The sequence below is a fragment of the Gekko japonicus genome, unplaced genomic scaffold (assembly GCF_001447785.1).
Source record: "Gekko japonicus isolate JY-2015 unplaced genomic scaffold, Gekko_japonicus_V1.1 scaffold1256, whole genome shotgun sequence".
Classification (NCBI taxonomy): domain Eukaryota; kingdom Metazoa; phylum Chordata; class Lepidosauria; order Squamata; family Gekkonidae; genus Gekko; species Gekko japonicus.
The window spans coordinates 171,352-195,623 of NW_015169211.1; the positions used below are offsets into that span (position 1 = coordinate 171,352).

At 49.8% G+C, this 24,272-nt stretch overlaps 1 protein-coding gene across 1 annotated transcript in view; it reads right to left on the minus strand.

Annotated features, from left to right (window-relative positions):
- Positions 1-24,272, minus strand: part of LOC107114773 (chromosome unknown open reading frame, human C20orf194) — a 146,045-nt gene that overhangs the window by 62,812 nt on the left and 58,961 nt on the right. The window contains exons 7-16 of the mRNA XM_015416363.1: positions 23,921-24,019; positions 21,443-21,498; positions 17,168-17,303; positions 14,005-14,086; positions 11,476-11,512; positions 10,708-10,795; positions 8,897-8,973; positions 5,313-5,357; positions 3,170-3,215; positions 1,359-1,470 (exon numbers count right to left, since the gene is read on the minus strand). Coding sequence (XP_015271849.1) covers positions 1,359-1,470; positions 3,170-3,215; positions 5,313-5,357; positions 8,897-8,973; positions 10,708-10,795; positions 11,476-11,512; positions 14,005-14,086; positions 17,168-17,303; positions 21,443-21,498; positions 23,921-24,019 — 778 coding nt within the window. The remainder of the gene's footprint in view (positions 1-1,358; positions 1,471-3,169; positions 3,216-5,312; positions 5,358-8,896; positions 8,974-10,707; positions 10,796-11,475; positions 11,513-14,004; positions 14,087-17,167; positions 17,304-21,442; positions 21,499-23,920; positions 24,020-24,272) is intronic.

Here is a 24,272-nt window from a genome sequence, read left to right on the forward strand (position 1 = left end):
GGACAGATCCCCCCCCCCCCCCCCCCCCAGCTAGCAACCCAAAACAGTCCAGGAGGGTGTTGCCTTCTGACACACTTCCGGTGAGGTCAGGGGGTGTGGTATATGCAAATAAGTTATGCTAATGAGTTATGCTAATGAGCTCCTGCACCTCTTTTTCTACGAAATGACCCCTGTATTCTTCGCTTCCCTACAAGAAGAGAATCAGGGCAACGCAGCCTGTTTGCCACTAACTTTAAAAGGCCAGCATTGGAGCTGATCTGCACGAGGGAAAACATGGTGTTAGCCTCTTTGTGAAACTCCAGGGGTTGGCGATTTTTGCTAATCTCCCACCCCCCCAGCCCGCCGCTGTGGACTTCCGGTTTGCCCATCGTGCTCTTCCGGAGGGTCACATGTTTCCCGGAGCTCAGTGTGCTGTGGAGGGAGGGGGAAGACACGGGAGAGTTCCGCTCCACTGGCGGAAGCAACATCTGTCCGTGGAAAACAGACTTTGGATCCAACCCCGTGTCTGGAAGACATCCAGCAGCCTGTACTGACCTCCAGACCTTCTTTTGCAGGCCGGTAGGAGCCCGGGACAGGGGAAGGTGTCCTAGAAATTAAGCACTTCAACGCGTGAATGCAGATGAAGCTGCCTTACGCTGAATTCTCTGATTGAGAATTGCTCTTGAGAGAACAGCTCTGAGAGAACTTGTGTCTGACCCAATGTCACACCAGCTGGCTGCAGGTGGAGGAGTGGGGAATCAAACCCGGTTCTCCCAGATGAGAGTCTGCGCTCCCAACCACGACACCGAGACACACAGGATTCTGACTGAGTGCTTCTTGCGTTAGGACACCAGGTAACAAATCCCAGCAGCTCACATGGAGCTAGAGAGAGATCAGCCCCCCTACAGGGAACGCAGCCATCTCCTTGTTGTTCATGGATCTGGGCCAAAGAAGACCCAGCGATCACCCAAGGCACAGTTGGGAGTGTGTCCGACCCTCCACCCCCATGATGTTAAGAACATAAGAGACGTTGGATCAGGCCAAAGGCCCATCCAGCCCAACACTCTGTATCACACAGTGGCCAGAAATACCAGTGCTATCAGGAGGTCCACCAGTGGGGCCAGGACCCACTGTTCAGACGAGTGGGGGACTCCCACAGACAGGACAAAAGCGCCCAGAGTTGATGACACGGCTGGCTTCCGAGCCAAGAAAAACGAACCTTCGTTTCGATTCAGAAAAGCGTGCGATGGCAGCAGAAGCAGAGGGACTTCTCTGGTGCGCGGCAGGAGGCTCATGCGCCCTGAGAAAGAGCTCCGCTTCCCTTCACTGTGTTTGCGATGCAGTCATAACCCTGCCGAGCCGCACTGCCCTACAAGTACCTTTTTCTTTTACAAAGATCTGCGAGGCCAGGAAAGACTCCGAGAAGATGACCGACCCGAGGCAGCCCCTTCCGCCGAGTAAGTCTGGAATGTCATATATGACCATGGTCACCTAGAAGAAGAAGAGGAGATTGGATTTATACCCCGCCCTTCACTTGGAGTCTCAGAGCCGCTTACAAACTCCTTTCCCTCCCCCTCCCCACAACAGACACCCTGTGAGGCGGGTGGGGCTGAGAGAACTCTGACACAAACTGCTCTTTTTCAAGGACAGCTCTGACAGAGCTTGTGAGTGACCCAAGGTCACATCAGCAGCTGCATGTGGAGGAGGAGTGGGGGAATCAAACCCGGCTCTCCCAGATTAGAGTCCGCGCACTTAACCACTACACCAAACTGGCTCTCACAGAGAGAAACACAGAGAAGAGACACACAGAGAGAGAAACAAAGGCACTGGCTTTATCTCCCATTTTTACCCCCAACGTTTCTGAATTCAGGAGGACGCAGAATTGGTGTGCGTGCAGGGTGGAGAACACGGACGAATTCTGCCAACAATGCTGCCATGTGTGAGTGGGCTACGAATCCCTGGGTATGTTATGCCTGCCACAGAGGCGGCACACAAACAGTCTCCGGCAAATCATTCCTACTCCAGCCTGAAAAAGTTGGAGCTGCTTCACTTGAGAGTTTTCACCATTCCTGTGGTACTCTTCACACACCCTCAGAAGACACCAGAATCGTCAGGTAGGGTGTGAAAAGAACATCTGAGGATTGTGGCGGGGGGGCAGAGATCGCAGCCTGCAAACTCATTTCTATTATATGTTCCATTGGGGTCATCTCAGAACACAAGAAGGAGAAGGAGGAGAAGGAGGAGGAGAAGAGGGAGGAAAAGGAGAAGGAGGAGAGATTGGATTTATACCCTGCCCTTCACTATCCGAAGGAGTCTCAGAGCGGCTTACAAACTCCTTTCCCCTTCCCCTCCCCACAACAGACACCCTCCTGTGAGGTAGGTGGGGCCGAGAGACCTCTTTTGAGGACTGCTCTTGAGAGGACAGCTCTGAAAGAACTTGTGACTGACTCAAGGTCACACCAGCAGCTGCAAGTGGAGGAGTGGGGGAATCAAACCCGGCTCTCCCAGATTAGAGTTCGCGCACTGAACCACTACACCAAAACTGGCCAAACAGTATAAGGAAGCTGCCTTCTAGTGAATCAGACCCTCGGTCCATCAAGGCCAGTATTGTCTATTCAGACTGGCCGTGGCTCTCCGGGGTTTCAGGCCAAAGTCTTCCACCCCACCCACTATCTGGCTCTTTCAACGGGAGATGCCGGGGATTGAACCCGGGACTTTCTGAATGCCAAGCAGAGGCCCTTCCACTGAGCCACACCCCCTCTTGTTGAAGTCCTTTGACAATCACATGAAGTGGCCTTACACGGAATCAGACCCTCGGTCCGTCAAGGTTAGTATTGTCTACTCAGACTGGCAGCCGCTCTCCAGGGTCACAGGCAGAGGCCTTTTCACTTCATCTACCGCCTGGCCCTTTCATCTTGAAAATGCCTGGGACTGAACCCGGGACCTTCTGCATGCCAAGCAGATGCTCTACCACTGAGCCACAGCCCCTCTTTACAGCTCTCCAGGGTCTCAGGCAGAGGTCTTTCACATCACCTCCTGCCAGGTCCTTTTAACTGGAGATGCCAGGGACTGAACCCGGGACCTTCTGCATGCCAAGCAGATGCTCTACCACTGAGCCACAGCCCTTGTTCGCCTCGGCCGCAGGAGACTCCAGACTAACCCAGTAGAAAAAGCTTGAAGCGCTACTCACAGTTTTCATTAAGGACGGGCTATCCTCGTTATCCAGTAGGATAATCCTAGAGGGGAGAAAGGGGAGGGGGGGTTAGAGGTATTCACTGCTCTTTGAAGCAGCCCCCGCAATCCCTCCCCCATGAACATTTTTAAACAGGGCCCATTGCCCGGGGGGTTGGGGGGTTGGGATGTCGCACAGCAAATTCACAGTGCAGAAAGAGAAGCCTTTAGGAGAACTACCAGACTGCTTTTGCATGGAGAACTTCTCTCTTTGAACCAGATTTTCCACGTACATGGAAGGTGTTCTTTGGGAGCAGGGTGGAGATGGGGACTTTCGTGGCTCAAAGGGCCACTGGAATAGACAGAAGCGGAGAGCCCGCTTCATATGTGACACGGCTGAGGAGGCATTTCCAAGAACACGCAGGCAGCACTGAACCCATGAAGCTGCCTTTATACTGAATCAGACCCTCATTCCATCAAGGTCAGGACCGTCTATTCAGACTGGCAGCGGATCTCCAGGGTCTCGGGCAGAGGTCTTTCCCATCAACTGCTGCCATGTCCTTTTTAAGTGGAGATGCCAAGGACTGAACCCGGGACCTTCTGCGGGCCAAGCAGAGGCTCTTCCACTGAGCCAGGGTCTCAGGTCAAGGTCTTCCAAATTACCTCCTGCCTGCTCCTTTTAACTGGAGATGCCAGGGATTGGACCTGGGACCTTCTGCATGCCAAGCAGAGGCTCTGCCACTGAACCACAGCCCCTCTTTACAGCTCTCCAGGGTCTCAGACGGAGGTTTTTCATGTCACCTCCTGCCTGGTCCTTTGAATTGGAGATGCCGGGGATTGAACCGGGGACCTTCTGCAGGCCAAGCAGAGGCTCTTCCACCAAGACACCCTCTTGGCTCAAAGATGGAAGCATAACCTCGCCTCCTTTCCTGGGGGTGACTTGCTGAACCCTTCTGCCAACCGCTATCCATTCACTCTGCCACCTGTCCCAAAAAGCCCGAGTTCAAGGTTTTCAACAGAAACCAGAATTTCACCCCCTCCCCTAACAGTGCTACACACCCCAAGTGCTCCAAATGGAGCTGGGGACACCCCCAGATAAATACAACACTGCTTGAATATATGTTGTCGAAGGCTTTCACGGCCGGAGTTTATTAGCTGTTGTAGATTTCCCGGGCTGTATAGCCGTGGTCTTGGCATTGTAGGGTGTGATGTTTCGCCAGCAGCTGTGACTGGCATCCTCAGAGGCAGGGGTCATTTCCTGCAGGAGCGCACAGGAGCAGAGCTCCGGCAGTAAAGATCCCAGGGGGCGGGCACATGCACCAAGCCCCGCCCCCTGCTCCCAGCAGCCCCGGGCCACAAGGAACAAGAAGCAGTCAGGTAAGTTGCAGAGCCCCCCCCCATAGATAGCAATCCAAAACAGTCCAGTGGCACCTTTAAGACCAAGTTTTATTATTCAGGTACAAGCTCTCCCTCCTCTGTGAGGACAGATCTGCGTCTCCCCCCCCAATAGCTAGCAATCCAAAACAGTCCAGTGGAGCCTGAGCGGTGGGTGTTGCCTTCTGACACACTTCTGGTGATGTCAGGGGGTGTGGCATATGCAAATGAGTTATGCTAATGAGCTCCTGCACCTCTTTTTCTACTAAATGACCCCTGCTCAGAGGTATGACACAGAAAGACGGAGGACTCTCTGTGTCAAGGTGAGAAGCAAAATGGTCGCGAAATGAGAAGCAAAATGGTACCATTTTGCTTCTCACCTTGACACAGAGAGTCCTCCATCTTTCTGTGCCATACCTCTGAGGGTGCCAGTCACCGCTGCTGGTGAAACAGCAGGTCCTACAATGCCAAGACCACGTCGGCCACACAGCCCGGAAAAATCTACAACAGCTACTGCTTGAATAGCTCAAGCTACGAACATTCCATCTTCAGACTTGGAAACTGCCCAGGCGAGCTAGCTGGAATGGAAGCAGACGTTTTTGTACTGCTGGCAAACCGCGGCATTCATGGATCTGGCTGCAGGACGGTGAACTCGAAGCCAACGGGGACCAGGGGAGTCGGAAGAAGGACCCAAGACGCTCAGCTGGCGTACAGATGCAGGGCTGAGGGGAGATGAAACCTGTTGGTGTTAAACCTCGGTTCTAGGTGGGGAGGGGGGGGGCACTGACCTTCCGTGGTTGTTCACAGCTTGAATCTGAAAATCTATTTTGGAGCTGAAGAGAAGGGAGGGGAGACAGGGAGAGAGAGACAAAATACTGAGTGAGGAAAGCATTTGTTCGGCCGACGGCTGAGCACAAACAAACAGGGTAAGAGGACATCAGAACCGCTATAAAAATCACAGGCAGAACACGAAAAATAAACGCCGCCTTTAAGGACCGCGGAGGCTCACCGACATGGACACAGTAGCAGCCATGTAAAAGGACTAAGGCAAGCCAAGCCCGGCCGCTGAGGGCACAGGCCCGCTGGAATAAAGAGGTTTTTAAATGATGCCAGCAGGGCAAAAGGCCGGGAGCTCCAGAGCCCCAAACAAGGCTCCCTCTAAGCCAGTGATGGCGAACCTTTTAGAGACCGAGTGCCCAAACGGCGACCCAAAACCCACTTATTTATCGCAAAGTGCCAACACGGCAATTTAACCTGAATACTGAGGTTTTACTTTATTAAAAACAACTCATACATTAACCTAAGATGATCCAAACAAAGTAAGGAAAGCAATCCCAAATGCTTTCATTTACTTAAAATTATTTGGCAGAGAATTCGACACTTTAATGATGGTCTGGGCCTGGCTAGGGCGATGGCATGTGTGCCTACAAAGAGGGCTCTGCCCTTCACTACCCAAAGGAGTCTCAGAGCGGCTTACAGACTCCTTTCCCTTCCCCTCCCCACAGCAGACACCCTGGGAGGTAAAAGAAGAAGAAGAGGAGATTGGATTTATACCCTGCCCTTCACTACCCAAAGGAGTCTCAGAGCGGCTTACAGACTCCTTTCCCTTCCCCTCCCCACAACAGACACCCTGTGAGGTAAAAGAAGAAGAAGAGGAGATTGGATTTATGCCCCGCCCTTCACTACCCAAAGGAGTCTCAGAGAGGCTCACAAACTCCTTTCCCTTCCCCTCCCCACAACAGACACCCTGTGAGGTGGGTGGGGCTGAGAGAACTCTTGACAGAAGCGGCTCTTTTTCAAGAACAGCTCTTGTCAGAACTATGGCTTGCCCAAGGTCATCCAGAAGGTGCAAGTGGAGGAGTGGGGAATCAAACCCGGTTCTCCCAGATTAGAGTCCGTGCACTTAACCACGTGTGTGTAATATTTGTTTGTTTTTTAAAAAAACTCTTTATTAGGATATCACAATAGGTAAATTTATAATTCATGTAACAAGTAATCTCATATCCTTTTTTCTTCCATATACCCACCCCCTTCTGACTTCCCACACTGTTCAAACTTCTCATTCCCCCTTAGGTCAACCCCTTTCCAATTCTTTAATATTATATATTTATTACAGGTACCATATCTCTTTATCTATAGATCTATATATACGTTTAAACTTAATCTAGATAGTTCTCAGTCTTAATAATTGTCTAAGCAAAATAAATTGTTTTTAACATCCCAACATTTCTCCATATAAGCTTTAAAGCCAATCTGCAAAAAAAGTCTTCTGCTTCTTGATTTTTGAGTTTTCTTGTCATTTTGTCCATTTCAACCATAAAAAGTAACTTCTTTAACCACTCCCAAATATCAGGAGCGTGTGTAATATTTGTTCATGTCTTGCGGCTGTCAAGCATCTGATGTTTATTCTATGTGGCTCTTATGTTAAGCAAGTTTGACCACCCCTGGTTTACACGCTTATCAAAGGGGCCGCGGGGATGGTGGAGAGTGCCACTAAGTCACAGCCAACGTGACAGGGCAAGACCTGTCAAAATCCCAGGGGCCACGCTGGGTGCAACTGAAGTTTCTGAACAGTCCTTGGGAGTAACCCCATATATGGCTTACGGTCAGAAAATGTCAGTATACTGTGCATTTTCTTTTAATCGCCTCATGTGCAAGTTGCAGAGACAAGTGCCTCGAATCAGGGTCCCCCAACACGGTGCCCGTGGGCGCCATGTCATCTGCCATTTCGTCCCTGGGTACACATCGAGTTTTTCAGAAACTGGGCAGAGCCTCGTAAGGCAGGATCTGGAGGACGAGTAAGCACCCAAGCCTGCGGAGTTCCATTCCCTCCCTCCTCTTTCTCCCTTTCCTTTCCCCGAGGCTTTCCTCATGTCTTTTTATTCCCCTCCAACGATCCTTTTGCAGTGGGAGGAGAAGTCCTGTGTCTGGCTCTGCCTCCTGGGGCAGCCATCTGGGGGTGGCTCTTACCACGCCCTCTCAAGCTTCCAAAAGTGCCCACAGCCTCAAAAAGGTTTGGGGACCCCAGCCGGAAGGAAGGAAGGAAGGAAGGAAGGAAGGAAGGAAGGAAGGAAGGAAGGAAGGAAGGAAGGAAGAAGGGAGGGAGGAAGGAAGGAAGGAAGGAAGGAAGGAAGGATTGGATTTACAGAGCCCTTGACTATTCAAAGGAGTCTCCTTTCCTTTCCACTCCCCACAACAGACACCCTGTGAGGTAGGTGGGGCTGCGAGAGCTCCCTTGAGAGAACAGCTCTGAGAGAACTTGTGACTGACCCAAGGTCACACCAGCAGCTGCTTGTGGAGGACTGGGGAATCAAACCCGGTTCTCCCAGATTACAGTCCGCGCTCCTAACCACTACACCAAACAGGAAGGAAGGAAGGGAGGGAGGGACGGAGAGAGGAAGTGGAGATTGGATTTACACTCTGTCCTTCACTATTCAAAGGAGCCTCCTTTCCCTTCCCCTCCCCACAACAGACACCCTGTGAGGTAGGTGGGGCTGAGAGAGCTCTCCTGAGAAATGCCCTTGAGAGAACAGCTCTGAAAGAACTTGTGACTGACCCAAGGTCACACCAGCAGCTGCACGTGGAGGAGAGGGGAATCAAACCCGGTTCTCCCAGATTACAGTCCGCACTCCTAACCACTACACCAAACTGGAAGGAAGGAAGTTAGGAAGGGAGGGAGGAGAGACTGGATTTATACTCAATTCACTACTTGAAAGAGTCTCCTTTCCCTTCCCCTCCCCACAACAGACACCCTGGGAGGTACGTGGGGCTGAGAGAACTCTTTCGAGGACTGCCCTTGAGAGACCAGCTCTGAGAGAACTTATGACTGACCCACGGTCACACCAACAGCTGCATGTGGAGGAGTGGGGTATCAAACCCAAATCTCACAGATTAGAGTCTGCGCTCCTAACCACTACACCAAACTGGAAAGTAGGAAGGATATTGTCTCAAATGTTAGGCTGGGGGACAAACCACACACTTCCAACACATGCAATGAGAAAAGCAGCTCTGGGAGCTTTGGTGTGGACAAGTACAGGTGAGAGGAGTCGTAGCATTTCCCCCCTATTTTTTGCAGCCTGGGAGGGTGTGTCACGCACATATTTAGAACCACAGAACCATGCAACCCCCCCCCCGCCCCCCAAGATTGCCAAGATTGTTCAACTGGAGATCTCCACAAACAGCTCTAGAGTTCTGCCTGGATAATGCCGAGGGTAGGGACCCGCGTATGCATTACTCATTGACACAACATGTGCGTTCGACAGATATGGAAGCCGTTCGCCCATCTTATTTAAAAAAAATGAGCAGACACATAAGCGACGTTTGACCCCATAATGCCAAACCGAGAAGAAAGGGCTTCCCTAAAGAGACGTACCGTAGCGGAGCTTTGAAGTAGGCGAGTTCAAAGACGTCGAGCATGTTGGAGAAGGTCTGCTCTGCCACGTCCTTTGCCTGCAAAGAAATGGGGGGGGGCAGGGGGGGAGAGAAGAAGAAACTCAGTCAGCGTCTCTCTCACTTCATAGCTAGGAAAAAGAGATTAACAATTCTCGGAGCCGTGAATTCAAAGGAGGTCTCGAAGACGATCCCACGCTTGTGGGAGCGGCCTTACATTGCTTCAAGGACCTCGATGTCAACATCATTATCAATGGGGGACGAGATTGGTGAATTACACGGGCTTCCAGCGAGTTTATGGGCCCAATGTTCCCCCACAGGCACTACGGTCGGGGACGCAACATCTCCTGGCGATGCCGGGTCCCAAGGAGGCCAGGCTGGCTGCTACCAGGGCCAGAGCCTTCTTGGTGGCGGCTCCTACCTAGTGGAACGAGCTCCCGGAGGAGATCCGGGCCCTGCGGGACCTTGCACACTTCCGCAGAGCCTGCAAGATGGAGCTCTTCCGCCAGGCGTTTGAGTAGGAGCCGCCACTACTGTACTACCATCATCTGGCCCTGGAAGAAAGGACGACAGCGCCAAGCGGAACAGATGGCACTGAGTGGATATAACACCATTATACGTCATCTTTATGGAAGATCTATTCGGAACATCTAGCGCACTTATTATTATTATTATTATTATCATCATCATCATCATTAATAATAATAATAATAATAAGAATGAAAATAATGTCGTAATATTGTAGAAATTGTTTTAAAATGGTTTTAAAATGTGTTTTATGCGCTGGCTTATTCTTGTTTGTGAGCCGCCCTGAGCCCGCGTTGCAGGGAGGGCGGGCTATAAATTGAATTTATAAATAAATAAAATTAAAAAATTAATAGATGGTGACTTAACAGGCCTGAGCCCTTGATGGTCTGTTATGGAAAAGATATACAGATGTGTGCTAGATGCCCACAGAAGAATACAATAACAACAGAGACTAGATCAGAGCCGTAACATCACTCGCGTCTGGTAACAAAAAACAACCACTTATTCCTTCATAGAAAAAACACAAAGGTCAATAAGAATTCACACGGCAGTCTGGCTCCAGACTCTCTCGGTCTATATCCTTCTAACAGTCTTTTTAAACTGGAGATGCTGGGGATTGAACCTGGGACCTTCTGTGTGCCAAGCAGATGCTCTTCCACTGAGCCACGGCCCCTCTTTACAGCTCTCCAGGGTCTCAGGCGGAGGTCTTTCCCATCACCTCCTGCCTAGCCCTTTTTTAACTGGAGATACCGTGGATTGAATCTGGGGCTTTCTGTGTGCCAAGCAGATGCTCTCCCACTGAGCCACGGCCCTCGAGACCTCCGCCTGAGACCCTGGGGAGCCGCTGCCAGTCTGAGTAGACACTACTGACCTTGGTGGACCAAGCGTCTGATTCAGTAGAAGGCAGCTTTGTGTGTTTGAGGGCCCCCCTTGTGTTGCTAGAGGTGTCATTGCTGATGCCAGGAGGGGACACGTAAGAGCTTGTGCAGCAGAAGCGTCTGAAATTGCTGAAGCGTCTCTGAGGGGACCATTCCTCATTCCGAGCCAGGCTTCCAGGGCAGGCGGCCGGCTGCCACTGAGCCACAGCCCCTCTTTACAGCTCTCCGGGGTCTCAGGCGGAGGTCTTTCCCATCACCTCCTGCCTGGTCCTTTTTTAACTGGAGATGCCGGGGATTGAACCTGGGACCTCCTGCATGCCAAGCCACAGCCTCTTTTGAGAACCAAAGAGTACAATTCCCTGTTAGCGCAGGTCAAATTTGTAGTTACCTTGGTGGCGCTGGAAGTTTTAGAGTAGGAATCTATGGCCGCCAGGACTGCCTCCACAACAGCCGCGTAAATTTGGGACAGCAGTTTCCTGGAAAACAAAGCAAACCGTGCTAATTAGGACCCTTGACATACATTTTTTGCTAAGAAAGATGTCTTAACTTAGAGCAGCAGCTCAAGGTTTTAAAGGCAGGGACAAGCAAGTGAGCTAGGTCCACCAGGTGCCAAAGACAGAACTCACGGGTGATGGTTTGGAACCCAGGCAAAGTTCGGAAACGGATGGGACAGCTGAACACACCAGGTCCGAGACGTGTGGTGTGGCACAGCTAAGTGAGGAGTAAGTAAAGGTAAAGGTTTCCCTTGCTTGAAAGCCAGTTGAATCCGACTCTAAGGGGCAGTATTTGTCTCCGTTCCCAAGCCGGAGAGCCAGCGCTGTCCGAAAACTTTTTCCGTGGTCATGTGGCTGGCATGACTAAACGCCAAGGCGCACTGAATGCTGTTACCTTCCCACTGAAGCGGTACCTATTTATCTACTTGCAATTTCTTGCTTTTGAACGGCTAGGTTGGCAGGAGCTGGGGCCAGAGACGGGAGCTCACTCCGTCACGGGGCACGAGGGTCTCGAACTGCTGAACTACAGACCTTCCGGTGTACAGCTTAGTTTCTTAACCACTGAGCCACTGCGACCCCTTAAGTGAGGAGTGGCCAGATTTAAATGTGGACCCAACCTTTCGGATTGAAAAGTCAAAGAAAACAAGTCATGGTAAACTTACACTTGGTCAGCTTTCTTCTCCATTTCATTATCTTTGCCTATAGGAAAGTGAGGCACTGTGGTTATTTCTTTATTCCATCATATTGCACATATATAGAACATAAGAAGAGCCCTGCTGGATAGAACCAGTAGTCCATCGAGTCCAGCATCCCGTCCCACACAGTGGCCAACCAGTTCCTCTGGAGGGCCAACAACAGGGCGGAGAGGCCGAGGCCTTCCCCTGATAAGAACATCAGAAGAGCCCTGTTGGATCAGACCACTGGTCCATTGAGTCCAGTATCCCATCTCACACAGAGGCCAATCAGTTCCTCTGGAGGTCCAACAACAGGGCGGAGAGGCCGAGGCCTTCCCCTGATAAGAACATCAGAAGAGCCCTGTTGGATCAGACCACTGGTCCATTGAGTCCAGTATCCCATACAGTGGTCAACCAGTTCCTCTGTAGGACTTATTGTATTATCCATGTGGCAGCTGAGTTTTGTCGTCTGGCAGGTGAGTTTCGCCCAAAGTTTCAAGAGTCAGCTACTGGGGAAGGAGCGTGCACCCTGGACAGCAGGAAGGAGTGAAGGAGGGAGGGCTTCTAGCTGAGAGTCAGCCGGGGCTGTTTCTATTCTTGTCTCAGTCTGGGGCCAGTGATGCATTGTATTCTTGGTGCTTGGGGGGGGGCAACAGTGGGGGGGCTTCTGGTGTCCTGGCCCCGCTGCTGGACCTCCTGATGGCACCTGGTATTTTTGGCCACTGTGTGACAGAGTGTGGACTGGTTGGGCCATTGGCCTGATCCAACATTGGCTTCTCTGATGTTTTTAAGGAGACAGGATAACCCAGCAGTGAGCTTTCATTTAATGTTAATCGCATGGTGGTGATGGGGAAGAGCTTCCACCATACAAACTGTACTCATATTTCCCCACCTCTCCCGACCGTCCCTTTCAAGCCCTGCAAAGACTGTCTTGCATTCATGAGACTCACAAAGCTAGGAGTCATTATTCCGGGGTTTAAGAGCAGGTAAGAAGCACATGGGAAAAAATCCATGTCCTTTTCACTGGCATGTTATAGGCTACGAGCCAAATCATTTGCATTGGAAACACTTCTGTTAACAATTGTGGCGCGAAAGAGAATCCAAGAGGGGGTTTTGCCACCATTTGTTCTGGCATCTGTACTAAGTAGAGTTAAGCAAACAAGAGTATGGTACACAGTATATGAATATTACACTACACAGGGATTGTTACTGTGATAAGTGTGCTAAATTAAATAATAGGTAAAGGTAAAGGTTTCCCTTGCTCGAAAGCCAGTCGAATCCGACTCTAGGGTTGCGGTGCTCATCTCCGTTTCCAAGCCGAAGAGCCAGCGCTGTCCGAAGACATTTCCGTGGTCATGTGGCCGGCATGACTAAACACCAAGGTGCACGGAACGCTGTTACCTTTCCACCGAAGTGGTCCCTATTTATCGACTTGCAATTTCTTGCTTTCGAACTGCTACGCTGGCAGGAGCTGGAACCTGAGACGGGAGCTCCCTCCGTCATGCGGCACCCGGGTCTCGAACTCCTGAACTACCGACCTTCCACAGCCTGCAGTTCAGCGTCTTAACAACTTGAGCCACCGCAGCTCCAAAACTAAATAATACAGTACTGCAAAAATCAGAAAATATATGCTGTTAAAAGTGATATGCTTTTTTTTACAAGGTTGGAATACAAAAATACCGTCCGTTTCAAATAAACAGAAGTGGTTTTTAACGAAGCAAATGATGTTAACGACGTGCTCCAGAATGTCCTGTGTCATTTCAACGTTCCTTCTTCTGAACAAGATTCTATCGGTAATTTCCAGTTTTTTGTCTCATCTGTAAGAGTAGAAATGAAGCCTGATGCTCACATATTTTTCCTTCATAGGTCAATAACAAAGCACAATGGCTAGTAGAAAATTCATTTCGGGCGAGTTACAGTCAAATGGAATGGAGTTTATATGTGCATCCGTTGAATTGATTTTAATCTGTTTTAAAATCTGTATTTTTGTATTATGTAATTTTGTATATCGTATGCACTTAGTGCCCTATGTGAGCCTCCCTGAGCCCATTCGTGGGGAGTGCGGGGTACAAATACAATAAAATAAATAAATAAATAATCTATAGAGTCTTGTTCAGAAGAAGGAATGTCGAAACGACACAGGACATTCCGGAGCACGTCGTTAACATCATTTGCTTTGTTAAAAACCACTTCCGTTTATTTGAAACTGACTGTATTTTTGCATTCCAACCTTGTAAAAAAAAGCATATCGCTTTAACTTATTTAAACAGCATATATTTTCTGATTTTTGCAGTACTGTATTATCTGTACTAAGTAGACATTTTATAGCATTGCCATCGCTTTATTTATCTCATCCGCCCCTTCCTTTCCCCAGCGTTACGGCTTCTCCTGTGTTTTTGTTTGTTACGGTGCACCGCCTAGTCTGGTTTTCTGCACCGCTGCCCCAACCCTCGAGGCTTAGGAACGAGACGGTCCAGAAGCCCAAACACACGCATACGCGATCGATCCGGCACTTACCAAGGTAAGGGGTGTGAGTAGTTCCAAAGAAATAGGTCCTTGAACAAGCCAGAGGCCCCTTTGGAGAGACGCACTGCACGACCTGGAAGCGGCAAACACAACAGAACAGGGAAGCGGACGACAGTTAGAGGAGTGAAGGCAGAGTGGCTGGAAATCACCTGTGTGCGAGACCTGTGTGAGCACCGCTTGCTGGTCATTAGGCTACAGGGACCCATGCGGTGCCAACTGGACCTTTCACCTTGGGAGAGGCAGAGTGTTGCAAACCTGAATATTTTCTCATGCTGCCGGGGATCTTGCTGTGCTTTGTATGGTCAATGAAAAAAGAAAAAAGAACTGTGACAATTTAGCGCTTGGTGCTATATTCATAAATCATAATATACAATAACAGAAAATAAGTAATATATATTGTGAATGTAGACGGTGGTCTCTTGGTGACGTATTGAAAACATGTTGAAATATTGAGAGATGGGTTCTAGTAAGGAGTATGGATAATTGCCATAGAAGTTGGTGATTTGTGTACTTGTGTATGAGTAGTAACAGGATCAGTGTGAAAAAACAGACCAGCAGGATATAATGCCTACATAGAATCCACCTGCTAAGGCATTCAGCAATTATAGCCCATTGAAGAACATAGCTGTAAGCATAGCTTTATGATGAAGTGGTGAGTGTTTTTACAATTATTTAAAATATTAACAGTTATGTATGTGGAGCGATGTAATTGTTATTAAATAACAATGAAAATGTATTATAACAGCTATTGTTGTACTTTTTAGAATCAACAGTATATTTTCAATACGTCACCAAGAGAAATGAATTGTTGAAAGACAGTTTATGTAAGGTTTCATACTATTTTTATTCTTATTCATATGATATATTTGCACACTGTTATATATAATTTTAAATGAGACTTGTATTGTTGTATTTGAGAAGGTACACATCCTTGTTCAGAAGAAGATCATTGTCGAAACGGCACACCATTCCGGAGACCACCGTCTACATTCACTATATATATTACTTATTTTCTGTTATTGTATATCATGATTTATGAATATAGTACCAAGCGCTAAATTGTCAGTTCTTTTTTTTTTTTCCATTGGTCTTATTACTGTGCCCATTCTTGTAACTATTCTGTACTTTGTATGGTGACAATATTTGGGGACGGGGGCCGTCCCATCCCAGAGCTCTGGAAAATGCCCATTTCGGCTGCATACCCTGAGACTATCATAGAACCACCAAGTTGGAAGAAGAAGAAGAGATTGGATTTCTACCACGCCCATCACTACCCAAAGGCGTCTCAGAGCGGCTTACAAACTCCTCTCCCTTCCCCTCCCCACAACAGACACCCTGCGAGGTAGGTGGGGGGCTGAGAGAGCTCTGAGAGAAACTGCTCTTTTTCAAGGACAGCTCTTATCAGAACTACGGCTCGCCCAAGGTCACCCAGCCAGGTGCAAGTGGAGGAGTGGGGAATCAAACCCGGTTCTCCCAGATTAGAGTCCGCGCACTTAACCACGACACCAAACTGGCCAGGGTCATCTAGTCCAACCCCCTGCACAAGGCAGGAAATTCACAAATATCTCCCCCTCCACACCCCCAGTGACTGCTGTTCCATGCCCAGAAGATGGGAAAAAACCCTCCAGGATCCTTAGGCCAAACTGGCCTGGAGAAAAATGGCTTCCTGACCCCAAAGTGGCGATCGGCATTTCCCTCGGCGCATCAGAAAGGGACAACAGACACAGTTATGGAGCTGCCTTCTACGGAATCAGACCCCTTGGTCCATCAAGGTCAGCACTGTCAACTCAGCCTGTCAGCGGCTCTCCGGGGTCTCTAAGGCAGAGGTCGATTCAAGCCCGGTAGCCCTTTAGACACCACCAAGATTTTTGAGACACAAGATTTCGAGAGTCAAAGCTCCCTTCATCAGAGGAGTGCGCTACTGGACTCGAATCCAGCACTCCTACTGCAGACTGACGCCGCTGCCTTTTGAAAATGAGGCAGAGGTCTTTCACACCAGCTGCTGCCCAGTCCTGCTTTAACTGGAGATGATGGAGGTTGAACCTGCAACGTTCTGCAAGCCAAGCAGATGCTCAGGCGCTGAGCCACAACTCACAGCTTGGTCCCCTCGTGGCTCAGCGGAAGAGCCTCTGCTTTGTATCCAGAAGGTCCCAGGTTCAGTCCCCGGCATCTCTGGTTAAAAGGACCAGGCAGGAGGTGACGTGAAAGACCTCTGCCTGAGACCTGGAGAGCTGTAAAGAGGGGCCGTGGCTCAGTGGCAGAGCCTCTGCTTGGCATGCAGAAGGTCCCAGGTTCAGTCCTCGGCATCTCCAGTTAAAAAGGACCAGGAAGTAGGTGATGGGAAAGACCTCCGCCTGAGACCCTGGAGAGCTGTAAAGAGGGGCTGTGGCTCAGTGGGAGAGCCTCTGCTTGGCATGCAGAAGGTCCCCAGATCAATCCCCGGCATCTCCAGTTAAAAAGGACCAGGCAGAAGGTGATGTGAAAGACCTTTGCCTGAGACCCTGGAGAGCTGTAAAGAGGGGACTGTGGCTCAGTGGAAGAGCATCTGCTTGGCATACAGAAGGTCCCAGGTTCAGTTCCCGGCATCGCCAGTTAAAAGGACCAGGTAGTAGGGGATGTGAAAGACCTCTCTGCCTGAGACCCTGGAGAGCTGCTGCCAGTCTGAGTAGTCAGTACTGAGTTTGATGGACCGGTGGTTTGGATTCAGGATAGGGCAGCTCATGCGTGTTCATAGAGAAGGAGGAGGAGGAATGATTGGATTTACAATCTGCCCTTCACTCGGAGTCTCAGAGCAGTTAATTATCTCCTTTCCCTTCCCCTCCCCACAACGGACACCCTGTGAGGTCGGTGAGGCTGAGAGAGCTCTCTTGAGAACTGCCCTTGAGAGAACAGCTCTGAGAGAACTTGTGACGGAGCCAAAGTCACACCAGCAGCTGCTCTCTTAAGCACACAACTGTGTGCTCGCAGGGTCCACTTCAGCTAAGGATTACTGGGGGGGGGGAGATGCTCCATCTGTAGTGCTCCCAGCACATGTGTGCCCTCATGGGACACTTGCATGCAGGAAGCCTTTGGGATGTGATCATTGCTGATGGGCAGCATTCTTGCGCTGCTGTTTTTAAAACTGTTCCACACAGTCTCGCCAGGCGACACTCACCATGTGCTTGGCCGTACTCCCACCGAGGCCCGTGTTGCGCACGAGATGTCCCTCTGACGGGAAGCTAAAGTTGCCGGCGTTCAGGTTCTCCTTTGACGAGTGGGTGCCGAAGAGCACAAACGGCTGCCTGCTGGGACTGACCGTAAGAACAAGTTACCGCCAGCTCAACGAACCCTTCGGGACATGGGAGGCATCGACAGGAAGACGGCACGGACCGCTTCTTGAAGGTGCTCAATGGAATAGCGCTATGGTGGAACCCTAACAGAAACAAAATCTTGACAGTCGACAGCAGTGTTCCCTCTGAGCTGAGTGAATGTGAGCTAGATCGCAGTTTTTTTAGCCTCAAGCTCATAGATTTTGGTCTTAGCTCAGGAAGGTTGGGACTCCAGAGCAAACTAATTTAGGCAGCAGCCAAACTGCTCGCTCACAACTTTAATGCCAGCAGCTCACCAAGTAGAATTCTTGCTCACAAGACTCCACAGCTTAGAGAGAACGTTGGTCAACAGCAGGGCCCCGCAATGTGGTGCCCGGGGTCGCCTTTCCTGGCGGCCTGCCAAGTTCCAGTGTCCCCTCTAAGCTGAGTGTGAGGTAGCTCACAGTTTTTTAGTTTCCAGCTCACGCATTTTCGTCTTAGCTCGGGAAGGAGGGCTCCAGAGCAAACTAATTTTCGCAGGAGCCAAATTGCTCGCCCACAACTTTAATGTTGGGAAATGGTATTGCCAATAACAGAAAAAATAACTGGTATAAGGATTCCAAACTCTCCAGAGTCTGTTTTATTAAATTATTGGAGTGATACATCTATGACTAAACAGAAAACAGAAATAGTGGCTCTTTTATTACTTGCAGCCAAAAACCTCACTTGCCCAACTTTGGAAATCTGTTAAAATCCCAACATTAAGACATTGGTTTAATAAAATTTGTGATGCAGTAAAAGGTAAAGGTTCCCTTGCTCGAAAACCAGTCGAATCCGACTCTAGGGTTGCGGTGCTCATCTCCGTTTCCAAGCCGAAGAGCCAGCGCTGTCCGAAGACGTTTCCGTGGTCATGTGGCCGGCATGATTAAACACCAAGGCGCACAGAACGCTGTTACCTTCCCACTGAAGTGGTACCTATTTATCTACTTGCAATTTCTTGCTTTCGAACTGCTAGGTTGTAGTAGTAGTAGGGATGTAGTAGTTAATGATAAAATTGCTATGCAACTTTTAATTGTGGATCGTTGTTTTAAAAAGAATTCAATTTTTTTGGAAAAATGGTTTTCCTTTTTTCAATATATAGAAACTGAAGGGAGTCAATTTAATGTTCTTCCTGTTAGACACAATAAGATTGTATTAGTTATGCTATAAATACCTACAAGAATTGATATATTATGATCGATGTTCCAGTTTTATATTGTTTTATATGTTTATAATTAATTACTAGTTATTTGTTTAAAGTTAAGTTATTGAGTTATACTGTATGGTTGTTGAGTTGTAAATTTTAAAAAATTTAATAAAAACAAAAATAGAGTTACACAATTTTAATGTCGGTCGCTCACAAAATAGCATTTTTGCTCACAGGGCTCCACAGCTTAGAGGGAGCAATGTTGCCAATTGTTTTTAGGAAGGAGGTGGTGCTTTTGGCCGGTAGGGTTTCTGATTGGCTGCGCAGATTTTCTTGGCAGAGGCTGCCATCACGGCGAAAGGATCTTCACCTCGTGACTGGAGTAGGCCACGTGTATGCAAGAAAATACTTTAAAAAATATTTTCACTTTAAGTGGCAATGAGTATGCCGCCCTGAACCCGCTTTTTTTTTTTTTTAAAGGTTTTATTGGCTCCCCTAAAAAGGGGAGGTATTTCGCTTAAAAGAAAAAAAGGGAGGGGTAGACAATGGGAGAAAGAGAAAGCTGAGTGATATATAAACTGGTAAATTAAACTGTTAGTAATGTCCAATTAATCTTCTTGGGCTTCTTCTGTGTGTTGCCAAACTTCTTTTCTTAGTCCTGTTACATGTATTCTCTGTTAGTATGTTAGTAATGTTCCTTTGAGATTCTGTTAATAAAGAGGGTCTCTTCTGTGCACATCCAGAACCGCTTCTTGCGTGCTGGGTACTTTTACTGTCGCTGACGTGGAGGAGCTTCCTCTGTTATCTCCGTTGTCTTCTCCTTCCGGCTTGTTAGATCCTCCTTCGGGTTGTTGTTAATACGCTCAGTTCATGTACTATAAATCCTCTTCCTTTCATGCCCCGGAGGTCCCCATTTTCGAGAATGGTATCAATTTCATTTTCGCTTTTATATTCGCTCCCAGACTCTCTATGGGTCCTCCTCGCAATTGTTGACTTATAAGCGCTTACAGGCACTTCTCGCTGTCACAATTCCAACTTATCTTTTTTGCAAAACTCCCGTCGGATTCACAGCCATAAACAGTCCAAACATTCAACAGCCGGCTCTTGCACACAAACAAACGCCCAGACGGAAGTCCCTCCCTCCTTCTCCGCTCGCTTTTGCCCAGCTCCGACATCTTTTCTTTTTTGTTTACTTTTAGAAAGTTCTTAAAATGTGCTCCAGAGAGACAAGCTTCTCGCTTTCAAATACATCAAAGGAAAACATCACTGTCCGCTCAATTCATCCCCCCCCCTTTTCTTTTTCGCTTGTATAGATGGAGGATTAACCTCTTCGCCTTTTTCGCTGGGAGGGGGGGGAAACAATTTTCAGTTCTTTTTTCTGCATTTTGACAACTCACAGTTAAGCCGATCTTTTCTTTTTCTTTTCCACTTTTGCGGATGGTCGCTTTATCACTCGGTGACGTCTGGTGGCTCCGCTAAACCCCGTTCGGGGTCGCTCACGCAGCAAGGTCCATTGGGGCAGGGCATGGCGGGAGCCTCGCTCTCCGACCTCTCGGCCGAAAGAGCGACTCCCCCCTAGTGCGCCCTAAAGCGCCCCGGATCCGAGCTCCTCTCTTCTGAGGGGCTCGTTCGGGTCTCCGCTCGCGCGGATTCCCTCCTCCACCGCGGGCGGGCGAGGCGCCCTCGGGAGCGACCCGAGGAAGCGTCCGCCATGCGCGGGAGCCAGACCGGAAGCCCCCTGAACCCGCTTTGATAGGAAGGGCGGGGTATAAATCGAATAAAATAAATAAATAAACAAAGCTTCTGGCCTGAAATGTTGACTATTGTAGTAGAAAAGAGCAGGAGTCCAGGAACACCTCACAGACTAACGAAATTTGTGGCAGGGGAAGAGCTTTCGTGAGTCACAGCTCACTTCCTCAGGTATCAAGAATAACTTTTTAAAAAAATGTGCGGTTCTTTAGGGCCTCGCCTACTTAAAAAGATGACCTGGGTGGCCCCGGCTAGCTCTATCTCGCCAGATCTCAGAAGCTAAGCAGGGTCAGCCCTGGTTAGTACTTGGATGGGAGACCACCAAGGAAGTCCAGGGTTGCTATGCAGAGGCAGGCAATGGCAAACCACCTCTGTTTGTCTCTTGTCCTGACCAGGATGGCCCAGGCTCGCCCAGTCTCATCAGATCTCAGAAGCTAAGCAGGGCTGGACCTGGTTTATTCCTGGATAGGAGACTACCAAGGAAGCCCAGGGTTGCTATGCAGAGGCAGGCAAGGGCAAACCACTTCTGTTCGTCTCTAGTCCTGACCTGGATGGCCCAGGCTAGCCCGATCTCATCAGATCTCGGAAGCTAAGCAGGGTCGCCCCTGGTTAGTACTTGGATGGGAGACCACCAAGGAAGCCCGGGGTCGCTGTGCAGAGGCAGGCAAGGGCAGACCACCTCTGCCCGTCTCTTGCCGTGAACACCCTACGGGGGTCGCCATAAATCGGGTGCGACTTGACGGCGCTTTCCACCCCCACCACTAAAAAGATGACTTAGAGGTCCAGGGCAGGGTTTGGAGGATAAGCAGAGGTGGAAAGACTGGTAGCGCCCCCCGCCCCTTGAATTGCTGTCTGATAAAGAGAAGCTCCACAGCAAAAGAGAGTGGCGTCACATGGCAGTTGGGGCCGCTCACGCCTGGCAGTGCTGCTGATGCTATGGCCCCACACGCCACTGCAATGCTCCCCCCTAAGCGGCGGAGTCTTGCACACAAAAATCCTACTGTGTGAGCGACCAGCATTGAAGTGGTGAGCGAGCCGTTTGGCTCCTGCATACATCAGTTTGCTCTGGAGCCCTCCTTCCTGAGCGGAGACAAAAATGTGCGAGCCGGAGGCTAAAGAACTGTGAGCTGGCTCACACTGACTCAGCTTAGAGGGAACGCTGCACGCCAGTGGTATCTGATGCCCTCAGGAACACAGAGAATGGTACCTGTTATCCGTGATGTGGCTCGAAAGCATTCCATGGCTGAAATAACTTCGGAATGGCTATAGGGGGAAAAAAAGAGAGAAATTGACTGTTAAAGACTACAGTAATGCCAAGGTCAAAAAAGCAATCCCACTGCTACTGTTTTCTGGCGGCTCCAAGGGAGCAAAGGTGGCTTTTGCTTTCCGTCAAAATGTGATTTTATTCTAGCTTCTCAACCGGCTGGTCTCAAGCCAGTTTGTGAGGTTTCCCTTTTTCCCTTTTTGCAAAGTCAAAAGGCAAGCAGAGCTCGATCCCAACCGGCTGAACGCTTTTCCTGAAGGCAAAGAGAGCGTCTGCCTGCCGTACTCTTTCAACAATCAAGTTAGGGCTGCCAAATGCAGCCGGGGGGCGGGGAATCCCCCGTTTCGGAGCCCCGATTCCCGGCGCGCCGGAATCGGGGCCCGGGGGAAACCCAACCCCCGGGTGCGCGTCACCCGGAAGTGACGTCGCACGCTGGGGGCGGGGCCACGCGATTTGAGGGGAAAACTCTTTGTTTTCCCCTCAAATCGCATGGCCCCGCCCCCAGCGTGCGACGTCACTTCCGGGTGCCGTGCGCGCGCGCGCACCCGGGATCGTCCGGGAGCCTCCCGCTCCCGGACGATCCAAATTTGGCAACCCTAAATCAAGCACGGGTAGATTTGGAAACACCGGAGGAGCTTCTTGCAGAGGCCGGAGTCAAAGCGCAGGCTCTTGAAACTGGCAAACAAAACCGGGTATTCCGGCTTCTTTCTTACTCTTGTGGTTCTTGATTTCAAATCGGCCTCGGGCTACAGAGCTCTGCCCGAAAACCAGAGTGCCCCCCCCCAGGCCCAACATCACCGATGTGCCTACATCACATCCGGGTGATGTAGGCACATTCCGCTGGCAATGTCGCTGGTTGGGGGGGGGGGAGCCACAAAACCAAGGGGTCCCCCGCCCCCAACTGGGGAATGGCAACTCTGGACCCACCTGGCCCTGCCCACTTTCTAGAAATACGTGGTGTGCACCTTGTTGGGGACCCCTGTCCTAGAATTAAGTCAGAGAGTATGAAACCCGGTGCTCCCTCCTACCCCCCCCCCAGGACTGAAAGGCAGGGAAGAAGTCAAGTAAGTGGAGAGTCCAGGGCTATTTTTGTGCCGGAACACACAGGAACGGAGTTCTGGCTGCCTCCCGAGTTGGCCACGCCCAGCAGGAACGCATTCGCACAATAGGCCACACCCCACAGGAACTCATTAGGATTGGCTACATTAGGGGTGTGTGGCCTAACATGCAAAGGAGTTCTTACTACAAAAAGGCCCTGGGTTTTGACAACAAACAAGGTAAATAGAATAACAAGCAAAAGGTGGGTGTGGCTGGATGACCACACTTCTGGTAATATGGGGGTGCGGCCCAATGAGCTAATGAGCTGTGCTGTCAGGGGTGTGGCCTAATATGCTAATGAGTTCCTGCTGTTGGGTGTGGCCTATTATGCTAATGAGTTCCTGCTGGGCATTTTCTACAAAAAGAGTCCTGGCACTGGAGACTATAAATAAGCAACAGACGTATCTGGAACAAGGCCATCGGAATGAATTAAAGGTGCAAGAGCTCCCCCTTTGCATTTTGGTGAGAAGTATGGAGATACTTTTGATACTTTTTTTTGAGCTGCGGTGGCTCAAGGGGTTAAGACGCTGAACTGCAGGCTGTGGAAAGTCGGTAGTTCAGCAGTTTGAGTCCTGAGTGTGCTGCATGACGGAGTCAGCTCCCGTCTCTAGTTCCAGCTCCTGCCAACCTAGCAGTTCGAAAGCAAGAAATTGCAAGTCGATAAATAGGGACCACTTCGGTGGGAAGGTAACAGCGTTCCGTGCGCCTTGGTGTTTAGTCATGCCGGCCACATGACCACGGAAACGTCTTCGGACAGTGCTGGCTCTTCGGCTTTGAAACCGAGATGAGCACCGCAACCCTAGAGTCGGACTCAACTGGCTTTCGAACAAGGGAGACCTTTACCTTTTATGGAGATGCAACAACCAACAGTACAACGCAAAGTAGGAAATGGCCAAGAAAAATCAGAAAACAACTGTGAGCTGAATATCCCGCATGTTTTGGTCCTGTTACATAGGAGCAGCCTTTACAGGTGCTTTACAGGTGTTGAAGAAACAAAATAGTGTTCTCGTATAAGGAAATGGAATGAGACTCCCAATGGTTGTTCTTTGTTCCTGAGGAAGGACCAGAAGTCTGAAACACTGAAAATCACCTAGGAAAAGTGTTGGATATTTACTTTGGACTCTGTATTTTCCTATTATGAATCTCGTTGGCTTCTGTATTTTCCTGTGAGGGATTATATGACTATATATGCATTTCACTTCGTATATTTTTTTTGCGGGATACTCAGCTCACAGTTGTTTTCTGGAGAAGTATGGAGAGTCAGAAACCGGGAAGGGGAAAGCAAACAATGACATTTCCGTGTCGGTCTACCCACACACGTACTTCTCCTGCCTGGGACTCCGACAGCTCCAAAATGAAAGGGACTTCTGTGTCGAAATTTGCAAAAAAATTGGTCCACTGGTGCTCTAACGTCATCAGATCCTGCAGGAGAAAGAGATCTATCGTTAATCCTGGCACTTCCCGGAGGGCACTGAGGTCCACCAATCAACATCTGTTAGTGGTTCCTGGCCCCAGGGACATCCGGCTAGCCTTGACCAGGGCCAGGGCTTTTTCGGCCCTGAGCTCCCGTGTGAGATCGGGACCCTGCGGGACCTCTTGCAGTTCCGCAGGGCCTGCGAGACGGAGCTCTTCCGCCGGGCATTTGGTTGAGCCAGCGGACGTCGTTCCCCCCCCC